The sequence below is a fragment of the Erpetoichthys calabaricus genome, chromosome 12 (genome assembly GCF_900747795.2).
Source record: "Erpetoichthys calabaricus chromosome 12, fErpCal1.3, whole genome shotgun sequence".
Classification (NCBI taxonomy): domain Eukaryota; kingdom Metazoa; phylum Chordata; class Cladistia; order Polypteriformes; family Polypteridae; genus Erpetoichthys; species Erpetoichthys calabaricus.
Window position 1 is genome coordinate 44,097,805 of NC_041405.2, and position 26,569 is coordinate 44,124,373.

At 40.9% G+C, this 26,569-nt stretch overlaps 1 protein-coding gene across 4 annotated transcripts in view; it reads left to right on the forward strand.

The window, feature by feature from the left end:
* Window positions 1-26,569, forward strand: part of LOC114662111 (glutamate receptor 3) — a 410,431-nt gene that overhangs the window by 290,948 nt on the left and 92,914 nt on the right. For all 4 annotated transcript variants that reach the window (XR_007936331.1, XM_028815450.2, XM_028815448.2 and 1 more), the window contains exon 7: window positions 19,708-19,875. Coding sequence is in view for 3 of the 4 variants with exons in the window: in XM_028815450.2 (XP_028671283.1) it covers window positions 19,708-19,875 (168 nt within the window). In the remaining variant the exon portion in view is untranslated. The remainder of the gene's footprint in view (window positions 1-19,707; window positions 19,876-26,569) is intronic.

The following is a 26,569-nucleotide window of genomic DNA, read 5'->3' on the forward strand; positions in this document are numbered from 1 at the left end:
AATTCGCTCTCAAACATCTAGATACTCTTCTTTGTTCTTTTGCCCATACATCAGTAAAGTTTTTCTCCACCAGTTCCTCCACAAGATCTGTCTTCATTTCTTCCTACTGAAATTTACATTGACCTTTTGTTCATTTTCCCTGCTGTACTCTCCGCTTCACCTACTTGCTTTCTCTTAAGCTAGCGTTTCACTTTTGCTTTCTTGTGATACAAGGTTTACACCTAAAGATCTTCCTTGGCTGTTCTTCTATTCAGACTTGTTCATGAATGCTGCAGTTTTTTGATTTTTTTTCCTCTCCCTCAAGTGTCGTGATCCTCAGCAGGTTAAATGTATTTTGGTTCTGTTTTGGAATTTTATTTCTTTCAAAAGTAATGTTATTCATTGTTTCCATTATTTTGTTTGTCATTGCCTTGATGCTGTCATGATGCGAATCACATAGCATATCGCATCTAAGGATGATTCCTTGTTGCAGTGCGTCTCTGCACATACATCAATATTAGATGCACCCAATTTAAAAGCCAGTGTAAGACTCTGTTGGTTCTTGAGAGAAAGGTTTTTGCTTAAGAATTACAAGTTTCCGACTAAGCATTTTAGACTACAGTTAATGTTTTTCCTCCCTTAACTAATATTTACTTGATTGTTTGACATCAGCTTGTCTCAAGACTACAATTTCTGTTTAGTGTTTTCATATATCTGACATCTCAGAAACGAGTAACTAACAATTTCCTCTATTTTTACATTAAAAGGCACCCCTACTGGTCACACTAAGGGCTTTTCTTTTAATTAAAGCTCATTTCTTTTGTCTTTATTTAACTCTAAACAATTGTGTTTCACACCTGCCATGTTCTTTATGTAAAAAAGACACTTTGGCACATCCATGCATATTTGTGGTTAGAATGCTTGTGCCATAAAGCAATGTATGCAATACATCAAGTGCTAAAACATAAGCAAAACCAAAAAAAGGGAATAGAAAAATAGAAAAGGACAAAAATCAGCATGGAAATGCCCTGAAACACCCTTAGACCCTGTCAGCAGACAGTCTTCCCAAATAATGCAGACAATTATGTCAAAAAGCACCAAAGTGGCAAAAAAGTAGTTCAGTTCTGTAGATGGGTCAGTGCATGATAAGTGTGGTCCAGAAAACAACACTTCTGCAAACAAACATTTCATTTCAAGGAAGCCCCTCTTCCAAATCCTATCTGGGTCCAATCCTTGATGGTCAGGCTACAAGCATACAGTATATGGCTTCTGACTACAATCCCTGCACAAAATTCCATGAAAAATGTCACCTACTAAGACAAATTCTAGGTAGGACGGAAGTGCAGCATGACTGCTTTATTATGTGGAGAAACAGACTGTCTCCTTCATCACAATGCTGAATTGTTCAAAACGCAGTGCCATATGCAGTGGATTCATGGCTTCAGGAGTATCCTGTTTTTGTTGATCTAACGGGAAATATCCCATATCTGGCTATTACGTGGAGATGATCTGATATGAAATCTGTGCTTTGGAAGCAAAGAGGCTGTGCTCCTCAGCACATGGAATCACCCTGGAAGTTGTGTCTGATAGCACCGTTCCCTGATGTTTATGGGATACAGAAACCCTGTTATTAACACATTAAGGAAGGCCTTGCTCATAACTCAAATTTAGAGCAGCATGAAGCTGTAGAAACTCTTACACTCTCCAAATGAAGACCTCTTGGAGGCTGTGACATATTTCTCTGAAGGTTAGAGAGTGCAGATATCCAGTTCCTAGCCACTTGAAGGTAATGAATAAACCTTGGCCAATGCACTACCCACAGCACGGCTGATGCCATCACTCTTTTATAACATGACAGTATGGCCGCTGGCACTTGTTACATGAGTTGTGTAAATCTGATTTGTACCTCACAGTAGGACTGTTTGCATTGCCCACATGGATTGTTGGTTGCAAACCTAAATGATCTGCACGTAGGCTCAACCTGTAACACGTTATGTATAGTCCATAATGTCTACCTGAGGACAGCAATGCTGTCACATCAAAGAGCAAAGCTCCTGTCCATGCACCATTACACTGCACCAAGTCACCACTCTCACAGGCCAGAACAGAGATGTTGTGTTGGTGTAGCATCAATGCCATTCTGCTGCCTACATGCCATTTAAAGATTGTGAAAGCATGTTGGGTTTAAAAGTAAAGAACAAAACAGTAACATGAAAATGCAAGACAGAGAGATGAGGAAAAGAACAAAGAAATCAGTGACAGAGACTCGTGCCAGGAAATCGATTCACTGCGCTCAGCTACTTTTTCCTCTACTAGAAACTCTGTACAGTATCTGAATATCCAGCACCGCAAGCAGAAAACTGGAAGCTAAGAGGCTGCTGCCCAACCTCCCCTCATCTTGAGCCACTACTCATTAACCGAGCAAACCCAGAATATTTATCAGCAGACAAAAAGCTTGTTTAAAAATTGATGTCCTGCATTTTTGATAAGGGAATAAAATTGCCTTGAGACCTAAATCCCAGTGTTTAATTTAATCAGTTTGTGTCAGCCTTTTTTTCCTTTTTTTTTTTTTTGCATGCTTATGCATCTGTAAGTGGGAAAAAGAATTAGGTGGAAAATGTGAGGGAGTTTCTTGGCAGGACATTCCAAGGACTTCTGTAATATTTTGCAGTCAGGGCAGGGAATATCAGTAGGCAGAGAATGGGGAATGAGTGTCATTAAATATGAAGTGCGACTGATTGAAGGAGCCTTTTGTCTGTGCACATCTGTTAAAAAGGAATATTTATATACAGATTGCAGTAATTAACATAATGACACTTTTTTGTGTTTTTACGAATATGGCTATGCTGTAAGCGGTCAGGATGGCACAGTGGCAGAATGGCTACTGTCATTTCTTCACGTTCCTGCATATTTGTTCCCTTGGGTGACAGTTCATCCACCCATCTGTTTTCTAATCCCTTTATTTTGGTCGGGATTTGTTGTACCCCATAACAGTAACACTGTAAATCTAAGCATTCAGTATTGAGCTCACAGCACTGAATTCATGAATGGAAGGCCTTTCTAACCCTTGAAAGCAAACTTCTTCTTGTATGTTGTGTCTGCTGCTGCAGCCATCCTGCCCTGCTGATGGGTTACAAGATGAACTGAACCGTTCACACCTTTACTTCCCACATTTTCTCTCACGGTGTGAACGGATTAATGGGCTAATATGACGATGATGTCTAGGTACTTAATAGTTGGCTCCACTAAGCTGGAGATGCTAATTATTTGCATTGTCTTAATTAATATTGACACCCAATGTTAAGATTCACAGTGAGCAGATTTTAATGCAAAGTTACTTAATAAGGCTAGCTTTATTCCAAATTATTGAGCAGAAAATAAAACACGCACTAATTAAGGCATTATGAAATAAGTTCAGCCTTTCCCTGACAGACAATTTCTCAAGCATTTAAAAAGAGATTAATGCTATGCTAATGCTGTTTACTCTTGATGTTAGCACGCTTATTGTTGGTGATTTAAAACGAAGCAGATTTGTTACACTTTATGATATTTTTATGAGGTTTCTAGTTGTTTTTTTTTAAATTCTGTGTCAGCATAAATGTAATATAAAAAGATTTTTTTCTTCTCTTCCTTAGGATCAGGCTAATTGGTTAGATTGTCAGCTTGCTTGCCTTGCTTTCATGCAGGGGGTCTTTGCAGGTTACGCCAGAGTCGTACTTGGTGGGCTCTGCATGGAAGCGCATGTGGGTGTATGTATTTAAATGCAGCCAAAAATAGACTTGTACCATTTTTCATATTAGTAAAGGCTGCTGAAACTTTGATGAGCCTTCTTAACTTCACTCTTTATTTCTGTATTCTGCCTTTCATTATGGAAGTCATCCCAAAGAACATGTGCACTACTTACAACAACAGAAATGAGAATAAAGCACTGCATTATTGTAATTATCACTTACATTTTTACAATTTAAGGAATATGAACAAAGGGAGGATGCCCATGCAGTCCATCAAACATGTCTGGTTAGCTAACAGTTAAGTTGTTGCCAATATGTCACCCGGACACTTTTTTAAAGCTGTCTGGATGTCAACTTCAGTTGCATGTCTTGGTAAGTCATTACAGATTCCCTGAACCCCAGGAGTGAAAAAGTATTTTCAGAAATGATTCATGTGCCTTGTAATTTCTATTCCAGTACTAGAATACAAGAATCATCATTTAAATTAAATTCTGCCTTAGCCGGAAATGAGACCAGAATTCTGCCACTCAGCCCATTAACATCAGTTAACAAAGTCAGTTGTTGAATTTTGTAGCCATGCTCCCATGTTAGTAAATGTGAGCAAAATAAAAAGTAGAACAATTATGGAAGTACACAATGCTAGTCAGGCTTAAGATTAAAAAACAATACAACATATTTCGTCTTCTTCTTCCTCATCATACTTTCCCACTTCTATATGGGGTTGATGTTTTATAGGTTTACCAGTAACGGCGCACTGCACGAGAACATGCAGTGAATACACTTGACTTGAGCATTCCTAGTTTTCATCCTCTTTCTCTGTACGTTTATCATTCGTTTGCTCAGAGGTTGATGCGCTTGCTGCTTCCTGAGCAGCTCTTCTTTTCTCCAGCCTAGCAGCCCGCTTCTTCTCTTATTTTGTCGTCATCTTTTCACATTAAAACTGATTAAGTCAGTGTTTATGTTGCAATTACTTAGTATGTTTTCCTTAATGTTTCACTTAAGCTGGCACTTAAGTCTTTAATTAGCCTCAAGAATGATTTAAGATATGAAGAGGTAGGGGAAGTGACAACAAAGGAGGCAGGGAATGAGAACGGTGCCCATACGCATGTGCCACACGACCACCCTGCTGGCTGCTGCCAAGAGTTGATTCTACAATAAAATAAAATAAAAATAAAAAGAGGAATAACTTTGAAGGTCAATCATCACCCAGAAAGCGCACAGTAGAAGTCACGTAGTATATGTGTACCAAATTTCAGGTCAATAGTTCAAACGGTTTGCGAGGTACAGGTGATTTAAAATCCTGTACAGACAAATGGACAGCCACGGTAGCATATTATATAAGAAGATAGGCGTGATTTTTACGGCCAACAGAACAATTTAGCTTGGAGTTTAATAAAGTCTGTGCTTTGGCCAATGGTGGCCAGACCTGATTCTTCTCTTCACATCGTTCTTGGCCTTAACCCTACCCCTATTATTGCGTTGCCTGGCAACATTTCCTAAATATCTGTTACATGAAGGTAGGATTAGGAATTTAAAAAAAAAAACACAGCTCTTAAGATTTGTTTTCCCTCTTTTCTGGATTTTTCCTTACCTTTAGTGTCTTTGGTACCTTTTCCTGTGTTTTACCTACCTTTTTTGTTTTTGTAACACTTCTTACTAATCAACAAAGTTAACTCTGGTTAAGTTTATACTGTTTCCAAAAGCTGTTCACAATAGTAAATTATTATGGCTCTGTCCACCTCGATCAGCTTTGCCAACCACTTGGAGAGGACTCCAGTGCTGGATTTGGTATACATTGACTACTACACCTAGTCAGCTAAATAAGTCCTATAAGGAAAAGACGAATCCAGGCTGACACACTGTCATGATTCAATTTCATGTATAAAAGTTAAAAATAAAAATAATTTATGTTTTTACCGGCTGTATTGTTAATATCATATATGTTGATCAAAAAGAAAAAAAAACGGCCATAGCCAAGAAATCATACACTAGTGTCTTTCATAAAGGGGAATAGAGAGAAAAGCCAAGCAAAATGACACCTTTTATTGGCTAACTAAAAAAGATTACAATATGCAAGCCTTCGAGGCAACTCAGGCCCCTTCTTCAGGCAAGATGTTGATTACATCTTGCCTGAAGAAGGGGCCTGAGTTGCCTCGAAAGCTTGTATATTGTAATCTTTTTTAGTTAGCCAATAAAAGGTGTCATTTTGCTTGGCTTTTCTCTACATTCATAATGGCTAACACGGTACAACACCCTAGTACAGGGGTAGGCAATGTCGGTCCTGGTGAGCTGCAGTATGTGCAGGTTTTTGTTCCAACCCAGTTCCTTAACGAGAACTCAATTATTGCTGATGAAGCACATATTGCTTAAGTGACATTTTAATGCTTCATTTTAGTGGTCTCGCTTGTTAAGGTTCTCCAACCTTAATTGCTTATTTCAATCTTAAACTGCTTCATTCAGTGTTTTAATTGCTCCTTATTAGCAATAAGATGTAAAAGACAAAGCAGCCAGCAGTTCTCCAGCTAGCTTTTTTCCAATTACATCTGTGTGTGTTCATCATGCACTGTTTGATTTAATAAAACACTTAATAGAAAAATGTGACAGACTGAAAATGATCTGTTTTAGGCTTCATATCATTTGGATGATATCCTTGGAAAGGAAAAAAATCTATGATATAAAAGCCTTACATTGCACAGACTAGCAAGCCATAAAATTAAATAAGGTCTGAGATTGGCAATGATTGGTTTCTAATTAAGCAATTGGGTTGGAATGAAAACCTGTAGCCACTGCGGCTCACCAGGACCGACGTTGCCTACCCCTGCCCTAGTACTATAAAGGGGAAATCAAATTTAGGGTCAAAGAAAACACAGCTCAAACAAAAAGCGGACCTCAAACAAGAATATATGAGAATCATAAACAGTAGATATGTCTGAAATAGAAGAATGCATTTAAATTACTAAGAGCCACCTTCCTAGGCAGCTGTCTTAAATGGTGCAGGACCGTGGCAGCAGCTGCTTAGCTGGTAAATCAGTCAGCTTTACAAATAAAAGGAAAACAAGCGGAATGTGGAATGAGAAGTAAATCGAGTTACAAAGAAACTCCATGACGCCAAATAAGACAACAGCTAGTTCAAATTTATTAAGGGCATGCTGAACTTAGACTTGTCCAAGTACACTTTTAATTGAGTAGAGATGCGCAGAATTATCATGGTTTTGATCACCAGACAAACTGGCAAAGATTGAGGCATGGGAGTATCACTATAAACCATTACACCAGAACCTAGATGGTAACCATAGGCCAGCGTCAAAACTAATGCAAAGTCGTAGCTAAACTGAAATTTGGCTCATGTTTTAATCTAAAATTTGGGCATGTCGACTCCTTTCAAAGCAGAGTTTCTCACAACAGCAACAACACAGATGCCACTTGTTATATTAAAGCCAGGGTTTTATCTATCTTAAAGGTAGAAAGTTAGACAGGAATACAACAACAAAATCAAAATGCCTTAAACTTCTTTTCCGGGGCTCCTTTCGGATCAGAGTTGTAGTCCCTATGCTAACAGAATGAAATAAAATATTTTTTTTCACACTGAACAATGGGTTCTTCTTTCTACTTTAGATTGTTATTAGATGCAACTGAGAAGGCAAATTTCATGTTTTCTTGTGTAAACATGACTAAATAAAGAAACCTCAAACCTTGTTGTTGCTGTCCAATTCTGGGAATGAGTAGCACTATTGTAATGCAATTATTATAATTTTCTATTCAGTTTTTCTTTTAGCATTTATTTGTTTACATAGTTTATTTGGTGTCACTTGCTGGTAACATCACCAGCTTTGTTTGTCTTTACAGAAGTTGTCTTGGATGCGAATGTGTGCACATGTCAGTGAGTAAAGTCACAGCAGCCGTCCTCTTTAAGGATAAACACAGCCTTAAGTGTGTGTCTGAAATTTCTTTAAAAGGGAATGCTAACTAAATATCTAAAAAAGCCTATCTGCTTTGAGGTATGCAATTGTGCCTCTCTATGACTTCAAGTTGGCCTGATGCTTTTCTTAATCTCTGCCACTCATGCGCATCTACTACAGTGGATCTTTATAACTTTATGGATAAATCAAAGGTTTATAGACATGACAAGTACATTTTCGTAACGCCTTATCTTTAAAAAAACAAAGCTTCTTTCAGAAGTGGCAATAATGATCTGTGCCTACTGTACAGTATATACTGTTGCAGTGTACATACACAGCAACACAAAGTAATGGAAATATACACCTGCATTGTGTGCACTGACAATGTCGTCACTTTGTTTCATCAATGACAATGCCAAAACACAAAGCAATAATTATGAAAGTCACACCAAAACACTTCTGGCTCCCCCGAAACCCTGTTTCCAGCAGTGGCAATGTTAGCTCTCTTTCCCAGTTGCATAGCACAATCCAAGAAGCAAATAGCAAGTAGCTAGCTGGTAGCTCTATTTCCATTTGTTTTCATGGAACCTTTAAGAGAGAATCAACCACATGTCACCCTATACTCCTGGCTCCTATAGGCAAGACTAAGGGCAGAAGTGGAGAGGTGGCTGAAGATGGGAGAGATACTGGATATTAGGGGGTAAATGATAAGGGATGATTTGTCACACCGAAAACTTGAAGGAAGTCAATATTGCCCTGCCTAAAGCCACAAGAGCAAGAAGTCTAGCAACTCCAGTGTTTGCGGAGTTACAAATGTTTAATCAAATCAAAACCAGTTAAGACATGACATTACATGTCAAGACTTTATGCATATTTAATGAAAAAGATAAATTAGTTTTCCTCTGTATTTAAATATTTATAACATTTTTGAATCTAGGGTATCTTTTTCACAAATCCTGCAGACTTCACATAAAATTTGCATAGCTAAGCATCAATGTCAATGTTCTTGTGGTTAAGGAAGTGGGCTGCAAAGAACAAAGCCACCAATTCAGTGTTTCTCACCAATTCTTACCCAGGGAGTGTTGGGTTGTGCAGTAGAGAAAGGGCTACCAAAAAGAAACGTTTACCACGGGACAGAAACAGGTGATAGTAAGTCTTAGAGAGAGAGAACAAAATCCACATACTAGCAGTAATGGCAGTAATGTGCTTGGATGATAGAAAGGGCACCACTAGAAGACGGGATGGCCTGTAAGTGGACTTGAGGCCCACATTAGGGAAAGAGAGAGAGATTTGTAAACTAAGATGAATCTGCCAATTTTGCCCAGGTCAGTAGAGAACGACAGCATTTTGGAATGCTGGATAAAATCACGTCGAGAAAGACGTTTTAGAGGGTTAGCAGAAGGACAGAACGCCCCTGGGGTGAAGTTAGCATATGGTCCCAGAGTAAGAGAAATTAAATGTTAGGATTGGCAGTACAGCAGTTGCTTTCCTCCAGACTCTTAGATGGTAGCATATGGTCCGAAAGCAAAAGAAGAGAGGCGATTTTACCCTTTTAACCTTATCTAAGTTTTGTGGCTCTCCATTGGCTACATAATATGCAGATGTGCACTGTGGCTTCATGGGCACAAGACTTTGTAGACTCATCTCTGAACTAAAAACTTATTTTGGACCTGGTTTCAAGTAGCCCTTACAAGGGATTTAAAGGCGCCTTTCAGTCAAGTCTAGAGTCAGGAGGTGGGTCAGACAAGTCCTCACTAGCAGGCGAACAGAGGCCTGGAACTGTATGTGTGTGAGAAAGATAGAGGGAGGGATGTCTAGAACGAGAAAGAAGGAATTGCTCAATGTGGTTCTTAAACCAGGCAGGTGGATAATCCCTGACAGCTAGAGAAGATGCTTCATTTACATTGTTATCACTGTCTTCTCCCTTTGTTTATCCCTCCACCTGCTTTCATGTTCATTCTGTGTTTGGAGAGCTACTGTGGAAGTGCTCAGCTGTGTAAAGCCGATGTCACATTACGCGACTTCTAGTTGTAAGGTATGTCAGATTTTCTGACTCCCGATCTCAGTTCCAAACCATGTAAATCTACACGACTGAAAATCGCTGGACTAATTCATCAATTGTGTACTGATCTTCCAGCTCAGTCGTGCTCACCCCTTTTTGACAGCCAATACAGTGCTGTCTTTCAGAGCCGGGGATGTATGAAGGGTTAACAGGATGGTGAGTTCAGCATGAAACATCAGACAGATAAGCTCCTTCACAGTTTGTGAGGTCCAAAACACAGCATTCCTTATTCCTTGTTGATGTATTCTATGTATTGTACTTCCAGACAAACATTTATTGGCTGTCTGCACACATAGCCCACCTCTATGGCTAAAGACAAAACCAAACCTGTTTGATTATATCAGAGCGACTAATTAGAGTTAATCGCTGGGCATGTCCCATTATGCGACTTGGTTCACAGGAGCATGTCAGATTCAGACAAAGAGGCTATGACTGAAAATAGCTGAAAAAGTCGCATAATGTGGCAAAGCCTTAAATAGTGCAAGTCCTCTATTTCACCACCCAGTGCTCTAGATGTAAAACTTGGAAACAACCATGCCGTGTCTAGAGTACATTCTTGAAGAGTCAACTCTGCTTCGAACTTCTTCTAAACCAGAACCTTTCAATACAGCAAGTGGCTGTTTTCAGTCTAATCATCTGTCGGTCAGAAGCACTGTTGTTTAGGTAGACATTTTGTTCTAGTTTGAGTTTAGATAGAGGTTACAGAATACAGATACAGAGAATACAGGATACCCAAACCCAGTTTGTGTTTTACTTGTCTAAGGAATTTAGAAAATCTGAGTTCTGTTCAAGAATTTGAGCAGACAGAGGGTTTGCCTTCTTGACGTACTTTGCAGAGGTTTCTGTCTATGTAGTTTTTAAGAGGTTGAATTCAGATAAACAGACAGGTGCAAATGATAAACATAGCAGATGTCAATAACATTTCAGTCAGATCCATACAAAATTAGCTGAATTTATAAAGAAAATACAAATTAAATAGTAATAATTCAAGACGAGTTTTCCTAAGTTGTAGATTTTACAGAGTATAAATAGAAGAACAAGTCATCAGACCAAACAAGGAGCTCGGATATAAGTAGAAATGAATATCTCCATAAGGGGATGGCCATGGGCTCAAGTGGGGTTCAACAATCATGAAGGACCAACACTGGACTAAAGCAATAAGCTGTATGAAGAGGAGAGGAGAGCACGCTGGATTTGTTTGGTTAAATGGTTAAGATGTTGGCCTACTACCATATGGCAGTCAGTTCAGTTCCCATCACTGACTGAAAATGTATGTAGCCATAAGCAAGCTACTTCAAGTTCCAGTACTCACATTATAAGAAAAGTGGTTCCCCTCATACTGGTATTTAATATCATTTATGACTGGTTTGGTATAAAATTCTTTAGATGAACAAAGGAAAGTGGAATATGGAGTATGGTGTGGATCTAGGGTCTTAAGCAAACCACTTTGCCACCCCAGAAGAAGGCCAGTGGTCTGCAAATGCATGAACAGAATTTCAATCTGATTCTGTCTTGAGACATTTGCATAACTCGCTCTCAAATTCTTCGCAATGTATGCACGGCTGCAACCATAATCAAGCCTTAATATGACTTTGCTGTGATCCTGCTGGCATCCTCGTCTCGAGATACAGATGGAAATTAATTCTGCTCACATAAATGGCTTAAGACCCTATCTCTATCAAAAACTTGACTTTATAATAAGTACATGTGTTAATGTTTCAAAGTTATTCTCTGACAACTGTGCAGGGTAGATAAATGTAGGGCACAATGTTCTGTAAGACAATATCTGCAAGAAAAACACGAAAAAGACGCTTGCATGCAGTGGCTCTTGGAAAATGACTTGAGTAGGTCTTTTATTTTTTGGCTGGTGGCTTTGTTGACTTACATCAAAGTGTGTCTTCGTTTTTTTTTTTTTTTCCTTTTCTTTATGCACTGCTATTTTTCATTTGGGTTTATTTATTTATTCATTTATTTATTTATTTATTTTCTGAAACACCGGATGAATATTTCATTAAGAAGCCCTTCAAAGAGCTGAAACCTGAAATGCTGTTTGTCTTTCAAAGCCCCTCTCAATTTAAAATTGATAACCCCGGCTGCAGCACAGAATTTCCAATTTGATAATGTCTTTGTGTTTTCATTACTAGTATTTTTTTTTATTATTGTTGGCGAAAAATCTTTTTAGACTCATTAAAGTTTGGAAAAAAAAATGTCACATAAGTAAATTGAGGCTGCAGCCAAACGTCTCTATGCAGTCCTTGTCTAAGTTTTTTTTTTTTTGATCTTCTGATGTCATCTTTGATTGTTACACTAAGTGATTCCTGCACATTAAACTCTACATCGTCAAGGTACTGACAAGAGCCTCACTAAGTCATTTTAAATCGACCAAAAAACAGGCTGTCATTGCTGCCAGGCATATTTTTTTTTGTTTGGTGTGTACACAGTAGTGTGATAAGGAAGATTTTTATATATCAACATATTTATTAATTAATTTTCTTAAGATACTTAAACTAAAATGGGATTAGAGTGGCTCGGCAACATCGGATTGAAGCCAGGAACCAATCCTGGAAGTGACTAAAATCCATGACATACCCACACTGTCTTCTACTGGCCAGTTTAGAGCTGTCAGTTACACTGTCACAAGAATAACAAGAAGACATTTAAAAGGTTTGGGGCAGCCCCCCATATATTGTGCCCTGGCTGCAAAAGTGTTGTTTAGATGAGTTGTATTCAGGTTTGAGTCCAGAACAGAACTGAACTGAACTGAGAGGGAAAATATGGTGGCTTTAAAGGCCGGGACAGGAAGTGGCATCATCTAAACCGGAACTGGAAGTGATGTCATCGGGGACGGAAGTGATGACATCGATTGCCCCGGTACCCGAAGTGACGTCATCGATCTAGTGGGATTTCCCGTGGATGGTCTGCAGAGGAATGAGAGAGAAAGTCAGTGCAGCTCTCCACCCCCTGGTCTGGCATGGTACTACTATTATTCAGGTCCTCTAGCTGCCTCCCAATTGCATGTGTGTGACAACTCATTCTCAAAGCCATCTAATCCAGTTCAGGGTCTCACAGGACTGGAGCCCATCCTCTCAGGACTGGGTGCAGCTCAGGAACTAGCCATGGATAGCACACCAGGTCATCACAGGGAAGCTGTCAGTTAACCTATTGAATTGTATGCTGGGCTTATACATCCATATGGTATGCTGAAAAGAGCATTTCACGGAGCTCAGCAGAGCGAGTCTTAGATCAACTTGTCTATCTCTATGCAGCAGCTTTTATGTATATTGGACTGGACTCCAGGGCTTATAGGCCGGGCGTAATGATTTGCTACTGTGCCCTAAAAGGTCCATTTTCCTGCCTTCAGTGGTCTGAATGCACACACCCACACTTCTTAATATTGGGCTGATTTGGTGGTGTTAGTTACATTAATGTGCATGACACTGTGATGTAGGAGGAAACTGAGTCACCTGCAGAAAACCTACACGAGAATCTCTAAATCTAACTTTGGTCTCTGGAACTGTAAGGCAGCAGCACTGACACCTTGTGGTACTCCCACATGACACACATGACCAAAGAGGCCACAAGGACAGACTCATCCCACTCAAGGACTGTGTTTTGGCCCCCACCAGTATCTGACCTCTGTGTTAAACAAGCAACATGGTGTGAACTTCTGTGACTGACTGCATTGTGGTTTAGCTTGTTTAAAGTACTTATAACTGTTTGTAGCATGTTTTCCACTATAAATAATTAGCTGTGTGTGTGATCTTCGGGATAAAAACACAACCCAAAGACTCCCTAGCAGTTTTACTACATTAATGAACTTGCAGAGACATCAGCTAAGTGGGCCAGGACAGGTAATGTCTTGGCCAAGATGGACGTGTAGTCGAGTGCAGCTGTGTCACAAATTGAGTGGAACAGGCTATAACCTGTCTTGGGCAGACATCTGGTAGCTCGCTGTGTGAATGTACAATGTGCACGTACCACAAAGCTGAGTTTGTCTGCTTGGATTAAATGAAAAGTGAGGTGCATGCAAGCGCCGAAAAAATGTAAACGTGCATGTATGCGCCATCTCACCAAGTGTAAGTCACACTTGTATAAGCTTCTGCTGTACATCTTCCATAGAATTCTCAGCATCTCCAGTGGCTGTGGTTGAGTGTGAGCAGAGCGGACTGCTCCATACACATTGTGATAAGCCGCCCGGACACAGACAGACGGACACCGTATTAAAGTCCACCACACGTTTATTAGCCATAATATTTACAGTAATAGTGCACAAACCCAGTGCCAAAGCACCATTCACCCCTTCAAGTCCTGGCCACAACACAATGCCTTTCTCTCTCTCTGGTCCACCTCCACTCCTCTCCAACACGCTTCGTGTTCTTCCTCTCGACTCTCGCTCCTGACTGGAGGGAGGCGGCCCCTTTTATGTGCCCCGGATGGGCTCCAGGTACATCCTCAGGACTTCCGTAGCCACACCCCTGTGTGGCGGAAGCTCCCATGGTGAAGCCGGAAGTCCACCGGGTGCCCTCAAGTCTCTTCCCCCCAGTACTTCCCGGTGTGGCGGAAGTACTGAGGGCCAACACTCCCAAGGCATTGGGGCGCCCCCTGGCGGTGACCACGGGCCTTACAGGGTTGAGCTTCCAAGCTCCGTACCCGTGGTCCCCAAAGCCACCAGGGAGGATGCCCCCTCATGTCCTGGAAGAGGCACAAGCCCTCCTCTACTCCTCCTGGGCGTCCCGGCCGGGCATGGATGCCCGCCGGGCACCACAACATACACACTCACATTCACACATACACACACTGGGTCTTTTGTTAATATATGTTGTGAAAGGGTACAGCCCGGACACAGACAGGAGGACACGTTCTTAGCCATCACCACACGTTTATTCTACAACTATTATTTACAAGTCACTATGTGCACCGCCACCAAACACCCCCCACAGTCTCTCACTCTTCAGGCTTCTCTTCTAAGCCTCTTCCTCTCTCTTCACACACTCGGGCCTCTCTTCGTCCACCTCCTCACCCGACTCCAGCCTTGATTGTCGGGAGGCGGACCCTTTTATAGGCAGCCGAATGCCGACCACACCCAGCCACCTGTGACAATGTCTAATTAGCTGTACACTTACTGGGAGTTAATGTGAAGCAGCGCTGCATCAATTGAGTTCACAATGGCAATGCAGGGATGCGCTTTGGTGTGTAGTTCCTTCTGGCCCGTGTGTGGCTAAGAGGCCTATGAGCTGGTATGAGGCTTGAGGTTCCAAGGACAGACACCTTGGCAGTCATCTATTATTACGATAAAGAAAGGGAGCAAAGATTTGCTGCCAGCATTGAAAGGATCCTGTGTAAAAAGGTGAGACTGAGAGAGAGAGTCCAATCGCACACATGTTGGCATTCACATGCTCGCTATTTGGAAATGAAAATGTACAGAACAATCATCTATTTAAAGCACATTGCGAGACAAGCACCTCAGCATCATCAGCAATTGCTTGATGCCAGGAGATACAGGCTGGGAATGGCCATGTAAAACCTGCTCTGGTATCAAATGCGAGAGCAACCACAAGTGGTCATCTTTTGACCATCTTTGGACAGAGTCGTGTTTTGAGTCGGATCTTCGGAGCGATTTGTAGCAGTGACGTTTGTACTCCGTGTGTATTTACTGTTGGTATACTGACTTATTTATTACATTTTTTTTTATTTTGTTTATTAGATTTCAATTTGAAGTTATTTTGTTTCAGGCTGCGCTGCATTGCATGGGGCATCTTTTGGCCTTCCTATCCCAATCTAACACACCAATAAAGAGAAAGGACACAGAAAGAATAGCTTGTTTGCTGGGGACCACTTGGTTAACATATTTTTAATTTTCCTGGGCTATGTAAGGTGGGGTAGGAGGGGTGGGCTCCAAGGAGGGGTTACATACAGTACTTTCTGTTAAATTTCTTCTTGTGCCTGTTGAGCATAACTGCTTTGTTTTTCTTTATTCTAATAAAAATTTGATCACAAGAAAAATAATAGCTTGATCAAGGTGGTCGTTAGAATGCTTTTATTATTATCAAGTTTTGCTTAAAATTTTCCTGTGTCCTTTCTTACTCTTTTTTTTATGTGTTTTACTTCCCATCTGGCTTGTTTTATATAACAGAATTAATTTCCATCAATTATGTTTATTTGTGTTTTAAAGAGGTTGATTTATTTTCATGTCTTAACACAATGCTGTTTTTTCTATGGATGCTGCCATTTTGTGGTCCAGCTGTTTACAGCTGCAATGCAGGGACGTCTGAAAGTGTACAACACCTGACCTCACTACTGAAGTGTACTTTCTGTTACTTCATGACAGTGGATATAAGCTAAGCTTCTTGTCTTTGTTTTTTTAATTGAAATTCTGGTTCTCGGTCAAATATCTTCAAATCTCTGACAATGATTTTATTAGTGTTTTGTCTTTCTCGATTAATTGATTTCTCGGTTTTAACTCAATTTCTGACTGTTTCACCCCCTGGTCCCTTTTACTTTCCCTGATAAACTTCCCAATGTTGGCATAATAGCATGGGTACAGCAAAGGTTTAATCAAACGTTCAGACATCCAAAGAGAGAGATCACAAACAAAAGGCAGGGTCTACACAATGCTAGCAGAAAAATGCAACAAAGAGACATAGCAAAGAAAAACTACTAGATAACATAATGACTAAAACAAAACAAATATTCACCGCACTTCATCACAGTCCAGGGTTCCAGGTTTTTGGCACTAGAACATTGTTCTTTCTTGATTTTTCCTTGATACTGATTCTTTTTTCTCAAAACCAAAAAACAGAGGCGCAACCTAAATGTGTCAGTGTTTTGACAATAAAGGAGGACACTTTTGCTTTAATACAAAATGGCTCCAATTATTATGATTAAATTGTTTCAAGTTTTGTGCACTTTTCTAAAGTGATTATGGTCTTCTGAGTGTCATTTCAATCAATTTCTGCAGTTGGTTTTTTACCCAAAGGCTTAATTAAAGTTTGTTACCAATGGAATCTCATTGCAATGAAATTCATGGGACCATAAAAATATTTTGTTATAACGGAAAATTTGTTATAAGACATATGGGGAAAATATGTATACGATTGTGACCAGGGTCACCAGCGATTCACCATCTTTAACGACAGCAGCACAAGAACCGCTCCGTAGCTGCTCTGCTGCATCTAGTAAACAGCAAACCAAGGGCAAAGTACTTGGCTGTCCTCTGTAGTTTCAGGCTTACCATGTAACGTGCTTGTCGCACGATGTTAAGAACATTTACTTTGACCTGCTCTTCATCACACTCTCCTGGTCTGCCATAGCAGTGATTCCAAGCCGCTGGTGTTCTAATCTGAAGATGGGAGCTAAAGCAGGAAGATTGGCCATATCATGGACCCTGTCTTGTGTGCTGAAGTAACAGCTCCTTTTTTGAATGAAGTCTTGAGACTGTACCTGCCTTCTCTATACAGTAATAAAGAACATGGATTTTCCTTGGAAACTGGGACTCACCTTCCTGTCTCTTGTGCAACTCTGTGACCCAAGCTTGACAATACCTGTATAAAAAAAAAACAGTTCTTCTTAAACTGCAAAAAATATTATATTTGAAAACGAGACATTAGGTGTAACTTTTTAATAGAAATACAGGTATGAATACAGAATGAAAATAAGACAGTAGATGTAACTTTATTTTTTAGCATAAACTGATGCGGTTTCTCCCTTTTTTTAGTCATCACAAATAATACTTTGAGAAGCGCTATGAAACTTGAACAGTACGGTATCTGGACACAACACAACTACCCACGCAGACATCGGTGGAGCACTGACTCACGGTTATACCTGTATGATTTCTAGCCTACACTCTCACTGAGCCTCGCATAGACTGCCCAAGACTGAAAATTTCACAGCAGACTGTCACTTTCTTTTGGTCTAACAAGAAAGAGACGGCATGCTGCAGGGTTCCTGAAACTCAGCAAAAGTGTGCAAAAGTATATTTTTTTTATAATAATTTTCTTTTTGTTCTTTATTTCACCTTATGCAATTTCTTGTATTAGAAATTTGTTAGTTTTCACATACCCCTTGGGGTCAGGGTCAGCCATTGTACAGCACCCCTGGAGCAATTGAAGGTTAAGGGCCTTGCTCAAGGACCCAGCAGAGTAGGATTTCTTTTTGGCAGTGACGGGGATTTGAACCGGCAACCTTCAGGATACCAGCGCAGATTCTTAGCCTCAGAGCCACCACTCCACCCAATTTTGTATCGCATTATTATTTTCTGTGGCCATTTTTGGTTGATTATACTGAAATTTACATTTTGTTAAAATTAAATCATTTAAACACAATGTTGTATGAACATTAGTCACAAAAAAGTACTCATTATTCTTAAAATGTAGTTACTTCGATATTTGCTGTAATGGGATTTGACCTGTATGTTTTACATTATCTTTTAATGCCATGTTATTCATTTAGGTAGGTAATGTTTCCCACAAATTACCAGGACGGTGTGATGACGACGACATCAACATAACTATTTAGGAAGACGTTGCTAACATGACTATTTAAGAATCACCCTTTTTAGTTCTAACTCTTTGTCGATTTTTTCTTTGAATTTTCTGGCTTTAAAAGATCTCATTCTTTCTGACTTTTGATGACGATTTCAGTTTTACCCTTTTTACTTAAATGAGAGATAGGAGTGCCTTCTGCTTAACCAACTTTGCACATTTCTGGCTGTGTTTTCTCTTCCGCCCCTTTTCAAACATCTTTCTGTCTAGTTCAGGCAGTACGCCAGTGATGTCACAATGCAATCTTACATGCATACTCATACTTTTGCATTTTTTATTTTTGTTGTCTAATTAATTGCTGTTTATAAATTGATTTTGCAGTATTATCTTTATTGGGACGTGTTGTGTGCTGATAATATCATTACAGCCAGTGTTCTAAGACATCATTGCTATGTGTCTGTGTTCATAAGCATAAGAATTTGACATCATGGTGCCCATTTGATATAAGAGTACACTTTGTAATAGGAGCTCATCTGAATTTTATTTTAAAGGTACTCTGCAAAGATTAAACGTGATATACCTGAAGACAGGACTTAAAAAATGGACTAATAAATGGGAGAAACAAAACAAAGTTAGCCTCAAAAGAAGAAAGCCAATGAGCTGAATTCCCAAATCCTAATATCCAAGCCAGAAACCAAGAAACATGAAATGTCTTAACTCCTTAACATGAGTTCTTGATAGACAAATGCACAGAAGAATCTCACTCACAAACCCAAAAACGTATATGCTGGAGACAGCCTGCTGCCATCTGAAACAGCAGCAGCCCATAACACATCACATAACACATCACATTTAAAAGTCACCACATGGTAGCAATGGGATGTCATCACTAATAACAACAGGGCCATGACCTGTCAGTGTCAGTGTCAGTGACAAACACAAAATACAAAATTGCTGCATCGAAGCATAATAAAAATCCTAAAAAAGAAATAACATAATCACAATCTAAATTAGCCTAAGCGCCAGGTGTCCCATAATTCATTGTGTTACCCACCTATTGGTATTCTGGGGAGGCTCTGCACGTTTTTCCCCACTCCACACAATATCTTGCATAATTTCTAGTCTCTACTCAGTTTGCTCCTTTGGTAACGCACTTGACAAGTTCTGTCATTTCCTAGTGATTCCCATATTCCCACTGAAACATGTAAAGGGACACAGCATCAGTTTAATTTTCTATCTTTTGTTTGAGTATTTGTGCTGAACACTGTACTGTTATATATATATATATATATATATATATATATATATATATATATAATGTTTAAAATTGTTTTCTAAACTGGCCATCTGTGTGCAAATAAATGAGCTCTTTGATGGATTGCCCACTGTTAGCTGCTGGTAAAGGCTCTGGTACATGTGACCCTGAATTGGACAAAGCGAATACAGAAAATTGATGGAGGGATGGTATGGTGGTTTTTATTATAATGATAAAAAAACTGATAATGACACATTAATGGATGATCTCTCTCTCTCTCTCTTCCTTCCTCATCTAGTACACTTCAGCGCTTACCCATGATGCAATTCTTGTGATCGCAGAAGCCTTTCGCTACCTTCGGAGGCAGCGGGTGGATGTTTCCCGAAGAGGGAGTGCTGGAGACTGCCTTGCCAACCCTGCAGTACCCTGGAGCCAGGGCATTGACATTGAGCGTGCCCTCAAAATGGTAATGGACAAACCTGCTTTCAGAAGGGCATGCTGAATTTCAGACAGGGGGCATCAGACATAGAGGTCCTACTACAAACTTTTAATAATGATGCGGTATGAGGCTGGACAATAGCTTCTGTTGTCTTGTCATTTTTTTTATAATGCTTTACTTCATAGCTTAACAGTTCAGGTAAATGATCTTGAGGTAAAAGACTCTAATTTGTGAGTAACCAAACTAGTCTTGTGGCAGTTTTATGACAGTGAGCTGTTCAAATGCCACACAGTTTTTATCGATGTACCTGTCTCTAAGGGTCACAAGACCGTGCATATGCCAATACTTAAATGAAGCATGACATTTCTTTTTAAAGGTGTCACTGACAGAAATGACACCAAAGTAAAGCATCACCTTCATTGATCACAGGTCCCCAATGCATCGTGTACCACCAGTACCTATGACAGGCTTGGGCAGTGGTGCAGATGAGACGGTGCACAGGGAGAAAAGGGAGGGAGAAATGCGCAACTCGCCCTGTGGGAAAACAAAATTTAGGGTTTGGCTCAGCCAAGAATCTTAGAGCCTTATGCATACCTAATATAGAGTGCCTTCAGAAAGTATTTAGACCCCTTTAATTTTTACAGTTTTATTATGTTGTAGCCTTATATTTAAATTCATTTTTTTCCACATCAAGGAACACTCAATAACCCAGAATGACAAAGCCTAAACAGAATTTTAGGAATTTATCCAAATTTATTACAAATAAAAACTGAAATATCATTCAGACCCTTTGCTGAGACACTTTCATTTTTATTGATCATCACTGAGACATTTCTGCACCTTGTTTAGAGACCATCTGTGGTCAATTTAATTGATTGGACAATAGAATAGGCCTATAGGATGCCACATATAGTTGACTAAGTGAATCATAGCACAAAAACCATGAAGCCATGAAGCTGAAGGAATTTCCTGCAGAGCTTAGAGACAAGGATTGTGTCACAGCACAGATCTGGAGAAAGCTGCAAAAAGCATTTCTGTGGCAGTGAAGGTTCCCAAAAAGCACAGTGGCCTCCATAATTCTTAAATGGAATTTGTTTGGAACAACCATGACTTTTCCTAGAGCTGGCTGACTGGTCAAACTGAGCAATTGGCAAAGATGAGCCTTGGTAAGAGAGGTGACCAAGAACTCGATGGTCAGTTTGACAGAGCTCCAGAGAACCTGTTTGGAAATGGGAATAACATCTAGGCAGTCAACCGCCACTACAACACTCCATTAATCTGGGCATTGTGTGACAGAGTGGCCAGACGACACATGAAAGCCCACTTGGAGTTTGCAAAAAGGCATGTTAAAAAAAACCACAAGATTCTCTGTTCTGATGAAACCAAAATTGAACTTTTTGGCGTCAATTCTAAGCATCATGTCGAGAAACGCCAACTGTGAAGCATGGTGGTGGCAGCATCATGCTGTGGTATTGTTTTTCCGTAGCAGGGACTGGTAGACTAGTCAGTTCTGAGGGAAAGCTCAATGGAGTGAAGTACAGAGATATTCTTAATGAAATCTGCCCAAGAGTGTTCTGTTCCTCACACTGGGCTGAATGTTCACCTTCCAATATGACAATAACCCCAAGTACAAACACAGGAGTGGTTTACATACAACTCTGTGAAAGTTCTTAAGTGGCCTGGCCAGACCCTAGACTTGAACCCAATCGAAAATCTCTGGTCAGACATGAAAAACAGTCCAAAGATGATATCCATCCAACCTGATGGAGATTTAAAGGATCTGCAGAGAAGAATGGCGGAATATCCCTAAATCCAGAGGTGCCAAGCTTGTCCCATCATACCCAAGGTCATACTCCAGGCTGTAATCACTGCCAAAGGTGCTTCAACTAAGCGCTGAAGGAAGAGTCTGAATACTTACCTCAATGGGATATTTCATTCACTATTTTAGCTTTTTTTTTCTTTTTAATCAACTTGCCAAAATTCCTACAATCCTGTTTTTGTTTTGTCATTCTAAGATATGGAATGTTGTTTGATGAGGGATAAATAGAATTTAAATGATATTAGCATAGTGCTGCAGCATAAATACACTTTACCAAAATATCCACTTCCATTTTAACAGAAAATACTATAGACAGAAAGAAGGCATTCCAAGGGGATCTCCGTTATCAGGACTCTTAGCTACCAGCTATCGCAAGACATTTATTAAACAACGCCTATATAGAAGACGCTCCAAGACCTCAGCAAACAGTCGACTCCATCTTGGTCCCTCACTGCACTTACCACACCTTCTCTTATCATTGTGTCGAGTCAAACTACAGCATGCGTCCTGTCCAGATCTGGGACCAAGATAGTGCACAAACCGACAGACACTTTATGGACTGTACTTTTCAATGCCAAAAGCAAAAAGTCAACCACAGAGACAAGAAACGCAGTTTACAGCATTCCATGCAGTGCATACCCAGTGGTATATGTAAGACAAACTAATCTAAAAGACTTGCAACACGTATACAGATACATCACAATGCCATCAGAAGGAAAGACCCACGGTCTCTGATTTACACACATACAAGTTCCACTGGACACACGTTTAACTGGGACTCTGTGAAAATAAAATTCAGGGCCAATACTAAGAGTGCAAGAGAGCTGGCGGAATTGTGCCTCCCAAATGAAAACACCTTTAACAGACAGTTGGACTTGAACCCAGCATATGAAGCCAATTAAAAAGAAAAACATCCAAATAATAAAAAGACTTCATGACCAACACCTTCCAAACCCCACTTTACTAATCCACCCTTCACCAGTTATATATTGCCTTTGATTCCTGTCTGTCTAATCATTTTCCTCTGATGATGACACCTGGCAGGTTGTCGAAAGCTTAGGAATATAAAATTATTTTAAGATACGTGACTCATTTCCTCCCTTTTTGGATCTCTAGCTACAAATATGTAAACTGTATCACAGACCTTCACTTCCATATACTGTATATATATATGTGTGTGTGTATGGCAGCACCAAGGAGGCAATGGGTAGACAGCAAGTAAAACGTGTGGTAAGTATTAGTCTTAAGTTCCTGAAGCAGCAATTTCTTTAGGCATATGTGTTTCTTATTCCGAATAAATGAAAACGTTACTTAATCTTAAAGAAGGATTCACTCAATCTCATACAGAATCATGGGAGACTGAAGCCCATGCCTGTAGAGTCAGGTGCACTGCAGGAACCCACCTTGCCTACCCATCACTGCCAGAAAACCTCCAATTAACTCAGATTCCTCCATTGCTGCTATTGTCTCTTTTATTTTCATCCAGTTCACTTTTGGTACACCACACATAGAAGGCTCTACTGCCCCCTAGTGGCTCCCATTTGCTGTCTCTCTGCCAGCATAGTCTTCTTTCTTTGGTTGTTTGGCAGACTTCAGTCTACCCATTGCCTGCTTAATGCTGCCCTTGCCCCTTCATTATATATATATTGTTATATTGTGATAAAGGCTCTATATAGCGCCCGACACGGCACAGACTCACTCAGAGGCACGTGTAAAAACACACAAGACTTTTATTTTTCTTCACCTGTGGGGCACGTCCTCCCCATGAACCCCACAGGCAATACTCAGGCCCAAAAGCACTCCAAACACAAAATACAACCCTTTCTTCTCAGACCACCACTCCTCCCAGGCAACCTCGTCCTCTTCCTCCCGATTCTGGCCGTGAGTGGTGGTTGTCGTCCCTTTTTATAGCCCACCAGGAAATGCTCCAGGTGCTTGATCACCTGCTTCTGATTGCACTTCCGGGCAGGGCTGTAGAGTTGTCCAGGCCAGCTCAGGGACCCATGCAGCACCCCCTGGCAGCTACCCCAGATCCCAACAGGGCTGTGGAGAACTCCATCTCCCATGGATGCCTGCGGGAAACTGAGGCATCATCCTCAGCCAGGGGGGTGCCACAAAAACATCCCGGGGGAGGTATTGAGCAGTACATGATTGCTCCCCCGGGACATGTGTTGAAGGGATGCCTGTCACAATATATATATATATATATATATATATATATATATATATATATATATATATATATATAAGAATACAATAAAAGCCATGCAAGAACCAGGGGAATTACTTATTTTGACTGTATAAATTCTCCCTAATGTGAAGAAACAAAGTCACACAATATAGACTTTTGGGGTTTCCGCCCTGGTTTACAGAAACATAAATTGAGTACTGTCTCCACAATACAAGGCAAATGGTCACACCGGACAAAGTATAAAACAAACGGGGGAACATTTATACAGAGGGACAGGACATTGAATCAGGGATGCTGGGAAAACTAAGATGCATGCTGGGATAAAGACGTCATCATCTTGTGACTGGAGGGTAGACGGGAACCCTCTAGGCCGAACCGGATAGGGGGGTTCGGGCAACACCGCAACTAAAAGCTGTTTCGATGTCCCCTTCCATGTTATATAACACCTTGCGGACCTGTATGATCTCTTGTATTTGTGCACATATTTTATACTCGACTTTTTAGCGAGCCACTGTTGCAGTAAAATGTAACAGTGAGCAACAATGGTGATATCGCTCCCGGAATCAAACAAAGCCATTACCGAGTGCCCATTCACCAACACCATTCCCATATGTGTAAGTGCCAGAGGGTTTGACGGCGCACAGTACCTCTCTTCTCTTGTGTAGCTGTAGTCCATCAGCTCCGCATTGAGGGGGCAGGTGGGAAGAATGTGTCCCACCTCGCCACACTTGAAACAGCATGGTGGGGTGAGCACTCGGTCATTTGTCTTTGCTGGTGGTTCCGTGGTGACAGCACAACGGGGGGGGGGCTCCTGTGTGGCAACCCGTCCCTGTCGGGCCATGCGAGTAGGCTTCTCAGACCCCCCAATTTGGTTTACCGCCAGCTGGCGCTCCAAGACCTCCAGGAGCCCGTTCATATCCCGGAAGGGATGTCTCCGGACCTGCTGGGCGAGGTAGTCCGGCATGACGTATACTAACGCCTCACAGGCTATCTGCTCAACCACCTGGCGGGCTTGATTAACATCTGGCTGTAGCCATCGCCCGAGTTTGCCCCAGAACTCGAACGCCTGGACCCTAGCTGGAAGCTGCGGGTTGAACCGCCAGTGCCGCCATACCCTCGCCTGCTGGCCGGAGATAATGCCGTAGCACTTCTACAACTCGGCTCTCAGGAGGTCGTATTGGGTGGCTTCCTCCTCAGGGAGGTCATGATAGGCCCGCTGCGCCGGACCCTTCAGGTAGGGAGCCAAGATGGACGCCCATTCCGCTCGTGGCCACTGATTTCTTGCCGCCGTCCTCTCGAAGACGGTCAGGTAGGCTTCCAGGTCGTCTGTTTTTGTAAGGGGAACAATTTGAGGAGGTGGAGGTCTTGCGTTGTCTGGCCTCGCAGCCTCCGCAGCCGCCAACCGTCTCTTCGTTTGTGCGAGCTCTCACTGTGTGGTGGCTTGATCCATCTTGATCACCTGGAGTTTGTTTGCCAAGGTATTTAGTACCATGTTCAGGCCTTGCCCTTCCGTTATCTTAGGGTTCTATCCTGCCGACTACGCCAGTCTGTGAAGAAACAAAGTCACACAGTATAAACTTTTGGGGTTTCCGCCCCGGTTTACTGAAACATAAATTGAGTACTGTCTCCACAATACAAGGCAAATGGTCACACCGGACAAAGTATAAAGCAAACGGGGGAACATTTATACAGAGGGACAGGAAATTGAATCAGGGATGCTGGGAAAACTAGGATGCATGCTGGGATAAAGACGTCATCGTCTTGTGACTGGAGGGTAGACGGGAACCCGGAAGTATGGCTTCTTTTTGTTTACTCCGAGCTTTATTATGGCGGCGAGTCCTCGCTTTGGCAGATGAGACAAGAAGAGAAAGGTTAGTGCGCCGCCTCTGTCCCTCGGCATGGGTTGTCGCAATGTGGTCTGAATCCTTAAACTGCTTCCCATGCGCTCGTGCGTGACACTAGCAATAAAAGAATTTTGTGAGATCAGTTACAGAAATGCTGAGTAATTTACTTCAAAGTAAACTTCAAAGTTTGGTTTTTTAAATTTTAGTCTTGCAAGGTATACATAATTGTGACATTTAAATGTATTTCAGAGAACCACATATAGTTTTCGGATATGGTTTTATGGGGTCACCAGAGAGCAATGACATTTTGTTTTCCCCACTACAAAGCTGTGATTGTTGCAGAGAGATAATTAAATTTGTTATGCCTTAAATTATGTAAGATTTTTCTTCATGCCTACTATAAGACTCACTTAAAGGGCTGTTTGCTGTGTCACATTGTCCAGATCTTTTAGTAAGAGCTGGCATTCATTTGGATGACATTGTCAATTCTGCCAGCATGAGTAGATACTCTAATTATAATGGTGTCAATCCAAAGCCTTTGTACCATCGCGGTGCATGTTGTTCAGGCAATGTCGTTAAACCATTTTATTTTTTTTCCTTAATGTGATCATTAAGGTTTAAAATCCATGGAATGTCCCTTCTCCTTTCACATAACAACTTGCAGGTTCATTATTGATTTTAGGTTAAAGAAATAGACAGTCATCTAAAATCTTTGGAATTACGGCTGGGATTTGAGTTAACAAATCAACGCACAACAGCACTTTAGCGTCTTACTGCTTGGGCTCAAAAAGCCCTCAGTATTTGTAGATTAAGAAGACACTACTAAAGACTTCAGGCAGTATCGTGCCTACGTTACAGGGACCACAG